Here is a 17,556-nt window from a genome sequence, read left to right on the forward strand (position 1 = left end):
CGCAAATGGACCTAGCACTGCACGATCCAAATTTAATCAAAGCTTCAACCACCAGACACCGATGACCGGGTGGAAAATAAATAAATAAAAAATTATTCTTCAAATTCTTGGTGCGTGACATTATGGCACGACGAAAAACAACAATTTATCTAAACATTATATTCATCAAAACAATATAGTATAATCCAAATCCAATAGATACATTATGAAACTAATTTTTGCTCATGGTGACAAGAAGTGAGGTTTTTACTAAATGAACTCAAACTCCAAAAATAATACTCCCTCCATCCCATTTTACATGTCACCTTTTTACTTTGCACTTGCATTAAGAAGTGATGTAATTTTACCTTTCTACCCTTATTTAATGCTTTCTTAAGTCACCTTTATATTAAATGATGAATACATTTTCAAGATTAATTAACTACTCTATCAAGGGTATAATAGACAAAATATGGTAATTTATGCATAAATTTTATAAAATGACAAGTATTGTGGTCCAGCTATTTATAGAAAGGAATGACATATAAAATGAGACGGAGGGAGTACACAACAGTATGATCATACATTTTATTGACATTTAGCCTGAATGGAAAGATATGTACTATGGTAACCATAACAATTCAAGAAAGCAGAGGATTGAAAACCAAAATCCTGCGCAAGAATAAACAGTTTGCGCGATCTCATGTTTTTCGAGTTAAAGAATGCTTTGATCATAGTCTCTTTGGTTCCTCATCTTGGCCTGTATCTATTTCGTAAAGATCCCAACGACTGCAGATACGTAGCCCTCCAACTGAAAAATGTGTTTTTTTTGAGAAGGGGGGTCGAGTGTTGAGTTAAAACTTCATTTATGTATAATTGTCTATGTTGCTCGACTCTCCAAAAAAGTTGCTTCACCGTGTCGGATCCTCCAAAATGCATGAGGATTTGACACACACTTGTCGACATTTTTGAAGAGACTGAGCAACATAGGTAACTGTGAATGAGGACAAATGCACCTTTTTGTAGTATTCTTACCTGCGATGGAATGCTGAGTCCTGTGTGTCCTTCGATGATTAATCCGACCGTGAGACCGATCATAGCCCATGCACCGTTAATTGCTTCTATTTGTCGCCGTCTCTGTAAGAAAATTCAGAGCAGAGAATGTAAAATCGATGTAACGGTAACAAGTTTCAATAGCATTTGTACAAGTACAAGAATCTTCAAAGGTGGAAAGGACATGATATTTTATCCAGGTCACATCATTCAAGACTTAAGTAAGCAGAAATTCACAAGGTAGGATGTGGAGATTACGTTACGCTTGGTAGAAGTATGTATCAGTAGGCTATGTTGCTCGGACTCTTAAAAAATATCGACGGTTGCGTGTCAGATCCCCCAAAAGTAGTATGTTTATGGAGGATTTGATACAAGTGCGACAACATTTTTTGGAGAGTTCAAGCAACCTAGCTTATAGGGAATGACCGACTTAAATGTTTAACGTCACTGGAAGATTTATCTCACATAAAGTGGAAATAAACTAATAACTTGACATTCAGGGCCGATTTTACTACCACTCCGGAGATGAGAACCGGAAGACTAATTACCTTTTAGCAAATAATGTAAACTCAACATCACTATACTCAATTTGCTTAGAGGTAAGCATCATGTTCAATGCCGATATACTAACATACCATAGACGAGAGTGGGAATAATTACCTTGAGCTAATAATATGAATTCAATAGCCGAAACTACTAAATCTGCTAAGAGGCACCTAGGAGTCGAGAAGTGCCAAGTTACAGAGATTCAGCACGCTTGAAAATATAATTGAGGTTTACTCACTTGATATCTCTCTTTAGCTTTGATTTCCTCCATTTGCTTTGCAGCTAATCGCTTGGCTTCTAAAGGATCCACCATGATCACTTCCTTCCTTTTTCTCTCTCTCCCTGGAGATGCCTGTGGACAAAGAAGTTTTCATTTAGAAGCTCAAGTTGACAGATAACGACCTCGAATCACTATGAAGATGTCTCTAATACCAAACAAACGACATTAACGGGGTAGTCTTTTTGTACATATGCATAGAGTATTTCTAACTTCTTTTTTATGACCGTGGTGTTTAGGCTGGCTTGCGCACACATTTAAAGACGAAGATATAATAGCCACATAAACAAGTAAGTAGAAAGTAGAAACAAGTTTTACTAAATCACCGTTCACATAATTTTACCACCGGCCATATAACAAAATCTATCTTTGTTTTATTTTTTGAAGAGCATAATCTAACCAATTTTTACTAGTATTACATACATGGAAGCCTTCATAATGCATACATTGGGATTTGCCAGGACGCGGATTGCTTGACTCCTGGTTTTCCATGAAGCCAAATCAGTGTTCAGCATACGTCCATATTCAAACCTGACACATAAAAACTGCTTTATTAAAAGGAGAAAATAGTCATGTGATATTCGCCTTTCTATCGGAACAATTCTGAGCTACATTGCTCGGATTCTCAATAAATGTTGCCGCACCCGTGTTGGACCCTTCAAAAATGCACTTCCTTTGGTGGATCCAACACGCACCCGGCAACATATTTGAAGAGTCCGAGCAACATAGATTTTGAGTGGATGCTGAATACTAGGAAGAATTGTAGACAACGCCACGTATTAGCGCATGAGCTAGTGAAAGCCTACACTACAAAGCATGTGTCCCCAAGATGAATGATCAAGATAGATCTAAGGAAAGTAAATGATCATGTTGAATGCATTTCTCTACAACAAGTAACGGAAGCGCTCAAATTCCTACTAAATTTATCACTTGGGTTAGGGAATGTGTGAATACTGTAAATTACTCAATAGTGATAAATGGAGAGCCAATAGAACCTCTCAATGCAGCTAGAGGTCTTAGGCCGTGATCCCATGTCACCTTTCCTGTTTGCAATCTTTATACAATATCTGAGTAGAAGCTATGTTTGGTCTGGAACCAATGTGATAACCAAGAAGGCATTAGTATCCTGGGATAAAGTTTGTCTGCCAAAATCATTTGAGGGCCTAGGACTCGTTTAACTTCTTTGATGGAATAAAGAAACTATTGCCAAGACATTGGGATTTGACACATAACCAAAACAAAATGGATATAAACATATTATATAAAGAGGCAGCAGATTGAAAGTACGAGTATACCACAGCAAGCTAGCTGGCAAATGAGGAAGATCATTCGGGCAAGAGAAACAATGCAGCACGTGCAAATCTCAGATAGAGGACAATAGAGCTTAATCAGGCACATATACCTACAGTTGATTGGAAACAATGCAAGAGCGGAATGGAAGTGTTTAATGTTTGGGAATGAGGCCAAGGCCCAAAGCTAAATTACTCTGTGATTAAACATTAAGATACCGAGTATAGTCCCAGAAGTGGGGACTCGGGAGGGTGGGATCAGGGCTGTCCGCTGTCTTGCCCCCTACATTTGTGGGGTAGAGAAATTTACTCTATGGTTACAACTTCAAAATAGGGTTCTCACAGTTGACAGACTCATTAAATGGGGATATAATGTTGAAACTATATGCATAATCACTAGGATAGTATGGGATAGAATCATACAGTGGCTAAAGAGGAGCATCTGGCAGAATGTTGGATGGAAGCAACATCTGAGATGGCATATCCAGCATACCAAGGGAAAGACTCAATCAGCTCAAAGTGCTCAAAATGGTATACACACAGACACAGGTGATTCACACAATTTGTATTGAAAGAAATCAAAGGTCTTCAAAGAGAGAAGCAAGTAGATAGAGCAGATAGCTAAGGAAGTTGCCTTTACATGCAACGCCAAGAACTCCAAGCAAAACTAAAACAATTCTTCAATCTTTGACCTTTTAGTCTATCAGTCTCATATATTGAATTTGATGATCGGAAATACCGGTAATATGATGTCCATCCAGTGTTAGGTTGATAAATGTAATTAGTTTGAGTTAATGTCTACTTTCATTTGATGAGCTATATACACAGAGCAGAGCCGACTCAACAAGATTGAGGGCCTAAAGCGAAACTTTCCTTGAACAATTTAAAGGCTGAAAATGCTCTAATAGCCAAAAAGATGACAGCAAAAACACGTCGACAAAGAAAATATAAGCAAAAACACAAACCATCCACAAACATTCCGACTAACACTACTTCTCAATTCTCATACATTAAAAACAAGATTCATTTTGAATAGCTAACCAAGACTAAATCTTTTCAGAATTTTACACACTAAAACAATTTCTAAAAATGAAATCTTCTTGCCAAATCTCTCTTTTTCAACCTCCAAACACTCTTCTTGAACAATTTTTAAAAACTCAAAACTGCTATAACAGACACAAAGATAACAGTGAAAACACAAATTTCCAACCAAGATTCAATCTTTTTATAACTTAACACACCAAAAACTTTTCTTGAAATTTCTAAAGGCTAAAATTTCTCTAATAGTAAGCATAAACACAAAACACCCACCAAAATACAGGCAAATAAAACTTGTAACAAATCAAAAACAAGGGCAAACTCACTTTCTAACAGGTGAATGATGAAATTCCGATTTTGCCCTAATGTTGATACCTCCATTGATGATGGCTACAGAAGCACTAAGCACCATTTTTCTTTTCTCCTCTCTTTCTGTGGTGAGTTCTTTATCACTATGTTTTAGTTTTCCTCTTTCTCTTTTTAGTATATTTGGTCAGCATTTGTACAAGATAATTTCACCTGAGCCCCCAAAAGATTATAGTAATTACATATAAGCTCCTTTAACTTTTAATTGTGCCAAGATATTATGATTTACGAGGATGTTTGACTAAACTTATAACCTGGTCAAATTGATTTATAACTTGTCTACTCGTTTGGTAAACACATATTGGGGTGGGTATGGTATGGTATCTACTCGTTTGGTAAACATATAAACTCAAGTTTAAAAGGCCAAACAACACAAATTTCATGCATCTTCTCATGAGTTCTCAAAATTACTATTCGTGTCAGATTTCGGTCTCTAGATACATGTATTTCAAATATATTGAGTTAAAATTTGGTGTAATTTATTCCAGATACACTATTCATATATCCAAGAAACACTAACACTATTGTTCGCCTCTCTCCTATTTTACACACCTCTTTCCTTATGTATTTGTATTTTGGTAGCAAAACGTGTATATAAATGTATTTGAAGTTTGGTATGAAACTATTAGTTGGTGGATCAAAATAAGCTCAGTTAATTAAAGGAAAATTAGTGTGTTATTAACTCGCCTAAACATAAATGGATTGAAAGAATCACGAAACGATTTTGTCCAAGTGATAAATCTTTTTCTTAGCCCTAATCAACTGCAAACCCAATCCAATTTTCCTCCAAATCCGGCCCAAACACCCTTTAATCCGATCCCAATACCTCATTTCTCTTTTACACACTAGACGACAGTCCCCTGTGCGCGCACGAGCCCAATATATTATTGTCGCAAATATTGGTAGCTGGTTATATACATTTACATATATTGTGTATACATTACATTTGTGATTGCACTGTGTATATGCATTTATATATCGCTTTGCGTGCGTCACAAAATGCACGTGTCAATCTAATCCGTTCTTGTTGTTGTTGTTGTTGTTGCTGCTGCTGCTGTTGATGCTGCTATTGTTGTTGTTGTTGCTGTTGCTATTGCTATTATTGTGTATATTATATGATATTATATATAGGAAGCTGAATTTTCTACTATTTCTCTATCCATTTCATAAAGTATGACTCAACACAAAACTACAATATCCATAAGAATCCACACAATCATTCTGTTCTAACAAATTGAATATATATATATCAAAAAAAACACAAGTACTATTGCATAGCTAAAATAAAAAAGCTTATAATTTATTGATGAATTTTTATACATACCTCATTAATCACAAGCATCAACACTAAAAGTCAAAGCATTATTTTTCATATCAAAAGTTAATCCTGTGCCTTGAAGTTGATGAGACCCTATAAGTGTTGTTTTATCATCCCATGGTAAAATAGCTAAACAATAAAAACCTTGTAAATTAGCTACAACTCTTTCTTGTACTAGCATCAACTCTTGTTTATGCGAAACATTCCCAAAATAAAACCTTATAATTGGGAAATACATATCTTCATCCTCTTCAATATCTTTGTAGCAAGTATCAAACATACCAATAGGATATTGAAGCATTGGGTATTTCACTTGTTCTCTAAATATGTATCTAAAAACAATGTATAAGTCATGAGGAAATCGCGTTATCAATGACCCTGTATCAACCATGGCACCATGATCAACTTTTTGACCATTCCACCACGAAGGATCCACAGGGACTTCCTTATCGTTGATGAAAATTTTGTAAAGATTAACATAGTAAAAATGAGGGTTCAATCGATTTTTCACAAACTTTGCCTCTGTTCCATATATCCACGGAGCTTTATTAAACGTTAGGATAGATGGTTGTGTTGATGTTAAACTTGGTAGACATAAAGCAAATAATGAAGAACCTAATTGTGATGGCAAAGAATATCCTCCTGTTGATTTACTACTTACTCTTTTACTAAGACCAACAATCCCAGAAAATGTACCACTAAAATCAGTACCACTTTTTTGATCAACACTACATCCAAAATTAATCCTGGCTTCTGTATTGTCTGATGGAAATGTTATAATATCCGATGCAATAAATCCTTTTGTTGTTTCTCCATTATCATAAACATGTACATAGAAACATGATTTCGTTTCTAAAGAACAATGAAAATCAGAGTTTGAAGTTATGCAAGTTGCACTATTTGCAACACAATCCAATTTTCTATATGTGTTTGATGTGGTATAGTTGTATATTGTATAAATTTGTGGCTTATAACACTTATCTTCAATACATGGTGCACATTGCCACCAAGTCAAGTAATTACCAGTATCTATTAGCAACAAATTGTGTATTTTTTCACTTCCAAGTAAAAATGTTGCAACATAATGACCTTTCATGTACATACTAGGTGCTACCTTTAGGATTTGGTGGTGATCACTTGAATTTTTATTTTTAGTACTATGATGGGATCTTAGCATCGACGATAGGTATGTTGCTCTAGCATCATCTTGAGAAAGACGGTTATTGAGTACAGAGTCATAGTCTTTGAATTTTGACTTTTCAAAAAGGTCGAGATGGTAAACACTAAAAGATTTAGGGGGCATTGGAGGATCTTGAAGGTTAGATGTATCAAAAGCCATGAAAGCTTTTCTAGCTTGTTTAAGGGCAGTAGAATTAACCTTGAAGTATGATTTTTCATTGATCAAAGAGGCTAATGAATTCAAATGAAGCATTGACATAAGAATAAGAGTAATAAGGAAGAGGTGTGCCATATTGGAATTTAGTTTTAGTATTGATCATTTGGTTTGAAATTTGTGGAGATTATTCTATCATTTATATACGACATAATGATTTGGGAGACCCTCGTATTAATTTTGCTACAAACATAATTTTTAATTAAAGATTATCTACTTGTGGTAATTTTAATTTTTTGGTGTACAAATTTATTTAATGAAGAAAGATCTTGTGAAGATCCAAACAAATATAAAAAAGAAGATATATATATTATGAGATGGAATTGTGGGAGAATACATGGAAGAAAAAGACATGTCTAAATCAAAATACAAGAATCATGAAAATAATATTTATGACGATCCTATGGAAGGAAAATATTCTACAAATTAAACGATAAATAATTAATATCTTTCTATTACTTAAGAAAAGAAAGGTCCAAAATGGAAGTTTATGTAGGGGTGGGCGTTTGGTATTTGATTTGGGATTATCAAATTTCAAGTTTGGTAATTCGGTAATTGGTAGTAAAAAGTAGATACCAAATATCAAAATTTTAAATTTCAGTTTGGTAACTGGGTATTCGGTAAATTAAATTTCGGTTTGATATGGTATTCGATAATACCGTACTGAAGTTTTAGCCGATTTTATTACAAAGTTAATACTATTTTTCCAATCATTTCAATTTTTTGTATGTAGAGGTACAATACAGTAGAAGATCAATCATATTTGTACAAGTTAAAAAAGAAGTTCAGAATAATAATTGAAAAAAATATTTGTTTCTTTGAAAAGAAAATATTTTATGAAAAGGAAGAAATATTTAAATTTGAATACATTTGTTATAACTTTGGAAGGAAGGTGTTAGATTTGAACTACAAATTTATGAAAATATGAGACGTTGAAAAATATATTATTGGTGCTCAAATAGAAAGGAAATATTCAAGGATATTTTCTATCATGATTAAAAGATAAAACATCAAGGGATTAATGGAAGGTGTAAGAATATATTATCAAAAATACATAAAAGAAAAAAAAATCAAAATCCATTAAATGTGCCAATGTGAGATTTGCATATTAAATTGAATATACGAAAAGCCAAATATATCTTTCATAATTAAGAACATATATTACTTAATTCAGAAACTAATTAATTTGCATTATTCTCTTCCCTTGTTTCAGGTTTTTTTTCACACAGTTTTATGCAAAATAAAAATAAAAATAATAATTGTGCACTAATGGTGTGAAATGAATGTTTAATTAAATTAGGTCATTTAAAAGATAATTACAGGTAAATATTCTAATTAATCAAAATCTTGGTTAGTCATATCGAATAAATATTAAAGTAACATGCAATAAGATGTTAAATTATACTGATATTATGAAAAAATTATATTATATCAATATTTATAACTTAAATTCATAGCAAGATTTAATATGTAAATAATAGTGTGTAAATGTGACCATCCAACCCTTCATTTTAAATTTTTGTGTTTTAATTCATGATTAGAATCTGACTTACCGCGATAGCAACGTCTATGACATTCCACGATTGCGATAGTCAGTGATTCACCTAGTATAAATATATATACTCAAAGTTAATTTTGTTTGGAATAAAAATGAAAGTACCTCTAAATATTGATAATTACAAATCCTAATCAGCTACATTAATATAGCACCTACATAATAAAGATTTTTTTTTAAATCTAGTTACTATTTTTTATCATTGCATGCATAACATATACTATTATTTGATTTGACTAAACAAGGGTCCACTTGATGCGAAATAAATGCTTAGCCAAAGTCAAGCATATAACAAAATAAATCAATATAATCAAATCTCTTTGGATTAATATTTAATTTAAAATATTAGACAGTAATATACATATACATAATACACATGCAACGCACATAATGCACGCGCAACACACATAATGCACGCGCAACACACAGCACGCACGGCACACAGAGAGTGCACGTGTTGCAATCATTTAGTGTGACTGTAATACAAGGAAGAAAGCTCATTGCCCCCCCAAAAAGGGGTCAACAGAGCTATCAATTGTCTCATTTAGTAACATCTTCGTATCTCCTATTGAGATTAATCTCTTAACCTCCATCGAAGATTCGGAGATTTTATTAAATGGAACAATTGAAAGCTCTATTGAAATAAGCTTTCTTTCTTATATTCTCTTATTTTTCGTAAACGTTTACAGTAAAAAAACAGGTAATTTAAATTAAACTTTTTACCAGTATTGTAGATAACTTAAGCTAATACATTTTTCCCTCTCTTAGAACGAAAACAACATTAGGAGAATTTCTTCAACAAAATGAGATGTGAGATGTTCACTTCATGTACTAATTTCAATTTGTTCGTCTTATTTGTACGAAAAATGCACGTGCGGCGCACGGAGGGTGCACGTATCATGCACGTATTATGCACACACAAGTTTTTTCTATAAGGGTCAAAAATACCCTCAAACTATTCGAAAAGGTTTAAATATACCCTTCATTCATCTATTGGTCTAAAACTACCCCTCAATCCACCTTTTTGGCCTATTTTTACCCTTAAAACTTAACAGATTTTTAAAGATTATTATTATTAGTACTACTTATTACGTGGCGTCCTCCTATTGGATAAAATAAAATTCCCCATTAACCAATTTTTTCCAACCCGCCCTGATCAAAACCCGCAACTCCGTGACCCAAATTCCATTAAACACAATTACACAAGGAATCCCAAATTTAATATTCTCACCCTGTTCGTCTTCTTCGTGGAGCAGCATTTCTTTTTTTTTTTGGAGCAGCAATTTTTTTTAACAATCCATGAAGCAGATGCCAGAGGCAACCTCATCATTCCCATGACGAATTCATTGAAGAATTTTAAAAAATTATTTCTCCCTTATTTTTTTTTTCATCTTGTTGACCTTTATATGAATAATTATTGCCCCTCTTAATAATATATTACTCCCAATACAGTCTCATTCATATTTGGTTTGTTCTGTTTGATCCGATCTAGTTGAATACTTCAATAATTCATAATCTATTTAAACTTTTAATTCTCTGATTTCCTTATGATCATATTAAAATTCAATTGTTCTTCGAAAAATACGTGCTTTATTTGAAAAAGAAAAAATTAATGGCGACGGCTACGAGGAAAGTTTGGGGTTAGTTGTCTGCCTCTACTTCATGGATTCCTTTAAAGAATTGCTCTAAAAAGTAAGACGAAGAGGGTGGGTATTAAATTTGGGTCACTTGTGTTTAGTTGGATTTGGGTCATAGGAATGTAGTATGGGTCGGGCAGGCTGGAAAAAATTGGTGAGTTGGGGATTTTATTTTATCCAATAGGAAGACGCCACGTAATAAGTAGTACTACTAATAATAATTTTAAAAAATCTGTTAAGTTTTAAGGGTAAAAATAGGCCAAAAAGGTGGATGGAGGGGTATTTTTAGCCCAATAGATAGATGGAGGGTATTTTTAAACCTTTTCAAATAGTCTAAGGGTATTTTTGACCCTTTTCCGATAAAGATTTTGTAAGAAAACCATGCTCTTTGTACTCTTTGACTAATTTTTGCCAATACTTTTATGCCTAAATGTAGCTAATTAGGATTTACTCGATTATAGTAATAACTAACTAGATATATAAGAGGAGTAGACATTTTTCTCAATAATTTGCATAAGTCCAATTTGCTCTACCAAGTTATATTTATCAACCCGAATCTCAAACATACTGATCTCTTTGGTGTTGGGCGGTTTTGCCCATATTGATCCTGGTCCGTTCATAACTTAATGTCATACCATGTACCTAAGTTAAATTATATATGTATATTAAAGTTTTATTCTTGAATAGCGTTGAAGATTTTTATGTCTTCAATTATTGATGGCAGTTAAGGAGATTTCAAATTTTATATGCTTCCTTGCATGTTTAGATATTCTTTTTAACTGTTTCAAATTTAGAAATTGTTTTATTTTTGTCGTACCAACAATTTTCATCAAAATTGACTCCCATATATTTTGCGCAACAACAACATAAAAAAACCAATAGCTAATTAGGATTATAGTAGTAACTAACTAGATCTAAAAGCATGTGTATTACTAGTAAACGTAGGTAATTACGATGTTTAACATTTGGAGGCAAGCTAAGTGAGAAAAGAAGAATAAATTTAAGAATCAATCAATATACTAATACTTTCTTGTTTTCAATATATATATATACTAGCTAGAATTCAATCCAACAAGAAACAATTATGGCTTCTCTTTTTTTGATTGTTTTGTTATTCTGTATGGGACAAACAAAGATGAGTGCTAATGAGAGTTGTGTGGGGTCAATCAACTTTCATACTTATATATTCCTGTTTTCCGTAAACGTTTACGGTCAACAAACAGGTAATTTTTAATTAGTTTTTTTCTTTTTTCAATGTATTGAAACTAATTATATTCTATTTTTTGTTTTATTAGCACCGAAGAAATAATGACAGCTGAATTCCTTGAGGAAAATCGGTTGTGGCGCACAGTCACACCAAATGGCGGCACGGGAAGATGAAGACCATAGTTAAATATTGTAATAAACCTAGTTTCCTATATGCATTTTGAATAAATACTTCTTTTCTTTTTTTCTGCACATTTCACATGATGAATTTCCAATAAATAAATGTTTTAGCATCACCAGGGAAATTTGGCAATCTTCCATTCAAAATTTGCTTGAGGACAATGGCCCCATATAAAAGAACTACAAGTTAATAATGTCACACAAGAAATAATGCAGAAAAATGGCAGATATACACTGGTATACAGCTCCTGTATACACCGACATACAGCGATATACGCAGATATACAGCTCATGTATACACCGATATACACTGATATACATGGTCAAAAAGTAGCAGTCACAGGTCTAGGGATAAATATGGGGTCGAAAACTGAAAATACTGGTCGTGGAAGCTCAGAAGAAGGCTGTATACATTCTATATAAAGCTCGTGTACATCAGTATACAACTATGTATACACAGCTTGCTTTGACACAAAACTGGGCCAGGGCCCAAATCTACTTGATTGTTTTGATTCCAGCAGGCCCAATCAGATTTTAAAAAAAAATGTGGGTTGAAACCCATGAATTTAGTTTAGGACAGGTTGAAGGAAGTTGGGCCTGCCAGCCCAGCAATTTGAAATTTGGGAAAAGGCCTAAGTTTATAATCTCCTTTTCTCTTTTATTGTATTTGATTATTTCTTGTTTAACTAACCTTAAATTATTAATTAACTTAATTGAATTCTCCAAACGATGAGTTAATTTCTTTGTGTCGGCTTACTTTTAATGTGTTTCATTTTAATTTTTCTGTATTCATCTATTTTATTAATCAAATATATTGGTCAAATTTTATATTTTAATTCTTTTGTTCTTTAAAAAATATGTTTTTAATGCCTCTTTATTTAATCATTTTATTCACTTTAAAACTGTTTTAAGTTAAAGTATTTTTTTTTCTCAAATAAACTTTAAAAATGTTAGTCAAAACTTTTTCAATTAATTTAAAAAGGGAAAAAAGGATAAATATCGTAAATGATATGTGTATACCGTTCGTTATACTTTCAGTACATCAATAACTTTACCGTTCAAATTTTAGAGCGTATATACCTTTTATACTAACGATGATACACGTATCCTAATCCTATGCACCGACCCAAAATTTATTAAATTTTTCTACCAAAAATTAAAACCCCCCACCCAAATTGCTCAACTGGATAGCGGAGAATCCACATGGCTTCTCTCTCACACACCGTATTAGACGACCATTGTAGAAATGTTGAACTAGCGAAGAAAATTAAAGCTGAACTAGTACTACTGTTACTACTAACCACAGATTTAAGTAGCTAACCATTCTAATTAGTATGATTTTTCCCTTTGTTTTACGATCCATTATTTATAAGAGTTGTTAATGTAGGCGAAACAAGGATAAAGAGTTTGGGGGTTCTTTATTTACTTTAAAATCGTCAATCAATTTTGTTAGGAGTTCATAAATTAATATACATGTATATTTAATTAATTTTATAGTACAAATACATAGTCTACGAAAAAGCTACTAGATTCGTCCAAATCCATGAACCCCACCTAGCTCCGCCTCTGTGTATATCTATCTACTAGTCAACCTTGTAGCCTTTTCTTGCCCAATTAACTTTGGATTTAGAGTTTTTTGGGGGCATTATAGTATTTGAAAGAAATTGTAACACCACGGAAGTGTAAAAAATCAATAAATATAACATAAAATGGATCGGGGAATTTAATTAAGTTAATACAAAAGTCAGAATGAACACAAATAAACGACAAGTAATCACAATCGAATAAAAAAGAAGAAGGGCCCAATTTCTGCCCAAATTAATTGAGCCCATAAAAATTCACTGCTGCTGCACTTAGCTTTTTTTTGGCCCACTCCTGCGCACCTGCTGTTTTCTGCTAATTATTTGGCCTTTGGCCCATATCTTTCTTTTTTGCATACCCACCAGTATATACACTGAATGTATATCAGGCCTGGGTTAGTTTTGGGAAAATCAATTAGTTAGCATATTACACCACAATTGGGCCTCAAGGAGAAGAAATAAGCAACGACCCAAAGGTAAACATTTTGCTTGATTGCTTTCAACCGTCTTTTTTTCAAAAGTGAAAAATATTTAGAATCTATGATCAAACACTTACTTAAGCTTTTCATTTTACTTTCTAATCATATAGGTTTATGGCATATTTAAGACCATAAATTACCTTAAATTAGACGACAATAAACTAGAAGGTCCAATCCCAGCCGAAATTGGTTCGTTAGGTCGACTCAAGAACTTTAATGTTGCCAACATGTTGACAACTTTTCCAGCTGACTTGGGGGTTTGAACCTTATTTGTCAATGCAACTTTAATACCTACATAACTCACATCTAAACCATCGACCAAAGGACCCCTTTGTGCGCAAACTTGGGTTTGATTCGCACTCTAGTGTCCGCATGAAAAAAATTCCAATAATTTTGTAACCACAAACCAGTAGTGCCAAGTTAGTAACTCCCCGACAAGGTTTGTCATCATCAACAAATCTTGCTACAATCTTAAGTAATCATTTGGTGAGTTCTAATATTGAAAAGTTGGATTCTCTTACACACTAACAAACAACTACAAGTTGGTGGCCGGTAGTAGTACTTTGTCCCCAAATAAATTTGCTAACCTAGATGGTGAGGACATCTCTGAGGAAGGTGAGGAAGAGGAAGAGGAAATGCTGGATTATTGTTTTGCAAATGCAGTTACAAATGCTGATATTTCTCCTAGGCAATAACGAAACGAAGCATGGAAGAAAGCATAGATAGTTGGGATGGTAAAGTGACTGAGGAGTTTGTTCCAGGGCACCCACCGATGCAACTGGTGAAACATAATTATATGATAGTGTCAACAACTTCAATAAGATCCAATAAAGCCAAGAAGTGATGAACTATCAAGTGTTATTGGACATATTTGAAGAAGAAGACAAGAAAACATACTTCAAGTTCCTTTAGAAGGCCAATCTATCTTTTTTAGTTCATACATTTGTAAAAGGAAGTTTGAGGTTGATAACTCAACTTTCTCCTTGGCTTTTATGATTTTTTATTACTTAAGAATCCTCATTTGTAATATCATCATAGAGTGTATTAAAAGCTTTGTGATGATTCATAGAATATCTAGTTCTCTCTAGCTTGTATTTTCTTCATGGTGGTTAACTAGTAGATGATAGGTTTCTCATTAGGCTTGGTAAGGTAAGGTCTAACCTTCCTTACTTGTACTTATTCCTATTTAGCCTCCCTATCTAGTGGTATAAATTTGCTTTTTTTAAAAAATAATAGTGAACCAAAATAAAGTGTATTTATCATGTTTGATAAATAAATAAAGAGAAAATGGTCAAATGAACCCCCAATCTATTAGTCAATTCTCAACTACACACTTATATTTTACGGGGGTCCTATTACCCCCTTAAACATTTTAAAAGTGGAATATATTGCCCCTTAAAAGGTCACACCCAGATTTATGGTAAGCAGTGTGTTGCACGCGCGGTGCCACATAACATATATGGTACTTTTTTTTATATAAAAATATAATTATTCTTTTTCTTTATTCTATTTCCCTTCTATGTTTTTTCTTTTCTTTTTCAGCCGGTTTCTTCTTTTCTTTTTCCTTTTCTATCCTTTTCTTTGACTAAAAATTTTCTGCCATTGAAGTGGAACTCCAAGTTCCATCTGTAACCTCAAAAAATTTAGTTTCTTAATCTAAGTTCCCAATTTTCTTATACAACCATTTTCAACATGCAATATTTGGACCTTTTTCAAAATTAATTTGTGGGTCTCATACCATTGGATATTCATTGGCTTCAAAAACTTCAATATCTTGATTTTGGAGAACAATTTTATCAGAGATATCCGTCGCCAACCGAAAATTTGACGGAGCTATAAATCTTATATATGCATATGAACTTTATTTTTTCAGTAAAACACAATCACATAGCCAATCTTGAATATCTAGGTTCGGTATTTAATGGATTTCTTCTGATGAGAATATTGTTGGAGTTTAAAAAGATTAAAAATAAAGAATGAAATATGAATTTAATTGGTGAAATCCTTAAAAGTTTACCAACTATCGAAGTCTTGAGCATATTGATTTGGCTTACAATAATCTAAAAGGAGAAATTTTATTTGGGTTGTTCATGTTAAAGAATTTGATGTTGATATACTTATATAGTAATCAACTTTTGGATTTGATTCGGATCTAGATTTCTTCAATTTTGTGTGTTGTTGTAGTTGAAGTAGTAAAAATTTAATTGTAAAAGATACTAATTTTGACCTTGATGCTTTGTTAGTTTTATTACTCAACTGGGTTTTCTCTATATTGTTCAATTTCATGTTGTGCTTGAACTTATGAACACTTGGCTATGGGAAAGTGTTTATTTTAAATTTGATTCTGTGTTTTTCTAATTTTTGCAAGTGAAGTCAATTTCTTTTGAGAAAAAGAAGAAGGAGATAGCGTCACTAGTAACAATTATTAATAGTGAGATAATTTCATACTCTTTTTTTTTTTCTTCAGGAAACTTAAATCTGGTGGAGTACTGAAGAAATAGAGAAAAAAGAGAGAGAAAGTAAAATGAAAAAGATAAAGAAAGTAAAATGAAAAACATAAATAGAGTAAAAGTAAAGTAAAAATAAAGTAAAATGAAAAACATAAAAGATCAGAAAATTAATATGAAAAAGAAATGTAATAAAGTTTGCCTCTCACTCTCTTTAAGAAGGTGAATTACACTTTATTTGCCAACTCAGCATTAGGGAGCAAATAATTCTACTATAAAATAGTTCAGGTGGATAATAGGATCCTCCTAAAATATAAGTGTGTAGTTGAGAATCGACTAATAGATTGGGCGGTCATTTGGCCATTTTCTCAATAAATAAATAAATTTAGATGCTAACAAATAAACACTGTTAATCATTTAATATTCAGATCTATAGTAATAGTTTAATAGAAGATGGCGTGGAAGACTTATTTTTTCAAGTAATAGTTTTTGTGTAGGGTTCGGGGAAGGACCGAGATAATATAGACAACATTTCATACCGACTGGATCCAAGTTGTGAAGTCAAGATGTTAAGTAAAGAATGTGTTGGAAAAATGTGCAATTGACTCAAGTCAACTGCTGCCCATTTTTGCAAAAATCAATCAGTAAATTACACCACAATTGCCAATGCACAAGTAGACACTTTAACTAGTCAAAATATAAACAAATAAACACTCTAATATTGCAGGTCGTATGTGTGATATACAAATGCATTAGTGAGCCTACATGGAATTTTACGTGTATTATGACACACATGTCTATTTGTTCAATTTTATACAAATTAAAGTGTCTACTGCACACTCAAAATTGGAGGGCATAGATATTAATTGATGTCAATTAAGTTAAATGACACATTTATGCATTATACTTAATTTAAAATCACTAATAAAAAACACTCATTTTGTGGGGGGTTATAATTGCATTTTGAGGGGGTTTAAAATCCCCAATAATTTACTGTTACAGCGGTTTCAAAAACCCTTGCAAATATTTCATTAATTTAGCAATCATTTTTACAAATTATTAATTCTAGTTAACTTCAACATGATTTAATTAAGTATTTGTATTCTTGTGGTCTCAATACAATTTTAATGGTTTAATTATTAAATTGACATAAATATTAGTTTTTGATTTAATTATGCAGTAGAATTATTTGAAAACTTCATTAGGCACCAAT

At 32.6% G+C, this 17,556-nt stretch overlaps 2 protein-coding genes across 3 annotated transcripts; both read right to left on the reverse strand.

Moving 5' to 3' along the window:
- Positions 1–543: 543 nt before the first annotated feature.
- On the reverse strand, positions 544–15,461 carry LOC125875793 (uncharacterized). 2 transcript variants are annotated; one of them, XM_049556828.1, is made up of 6 exons: positions 15,455–15,461; positions 4,509–4,597; positions 2,302–2,386; positions 1,817–1,930; positions 1,015–1,116; positions 544–790 (listed from the first exon to the last, which is right to left on the reverse strand). In XM_049556828.1, exons 2-6 carry the CDS (start codon positions 4,592–4,594, stop codon positions 746–748), a joined length of 432 nt encoding a protein of 143 aa, XP_049412785.1. In that variant the 5' UTR covers positions 4,595–4,597; positions 15,455–15,461; the 3' UTR covers positions 544–745. The 2 variants fall into 2 exon arrangements, with proteins under 2 accessions (XP_049412785.1, XP_049412784.1); XM_049556827.1 differs by lacking the exon at positions 15,455–15,461 and having other exon boundaries at positions 4,509–4,639.
- Positions 5,877–7,337, reverse strand: LOC125877646 (aspartyl protease AED1-like). The gene has a single exon (XM_049558875.1). It carries the CDS (start codon positions 7,335–7,337, stop codon positions 5,877–5,879), a length of 1,461 nt encoding a protein of 486 aa, XP_049414832.1.
- Positions 15,462–17,556: the final 2,095 nt, after the last annotated feature.

This window comes from Solanum stenotomum, chromosome 9, assembly GCF_019186545.1.
Source record: "Solanum stenotomum isolate F172 chromosome 9, ASM1918654v1, whole genome shotgun sequence".
Taxonomy (NCBI): Eukaryota; Viridiplantae; Streptophyta; class Magnoliopsida; order Solanales; family Solanaceae; genus Solanum; species Solanum stenotomum.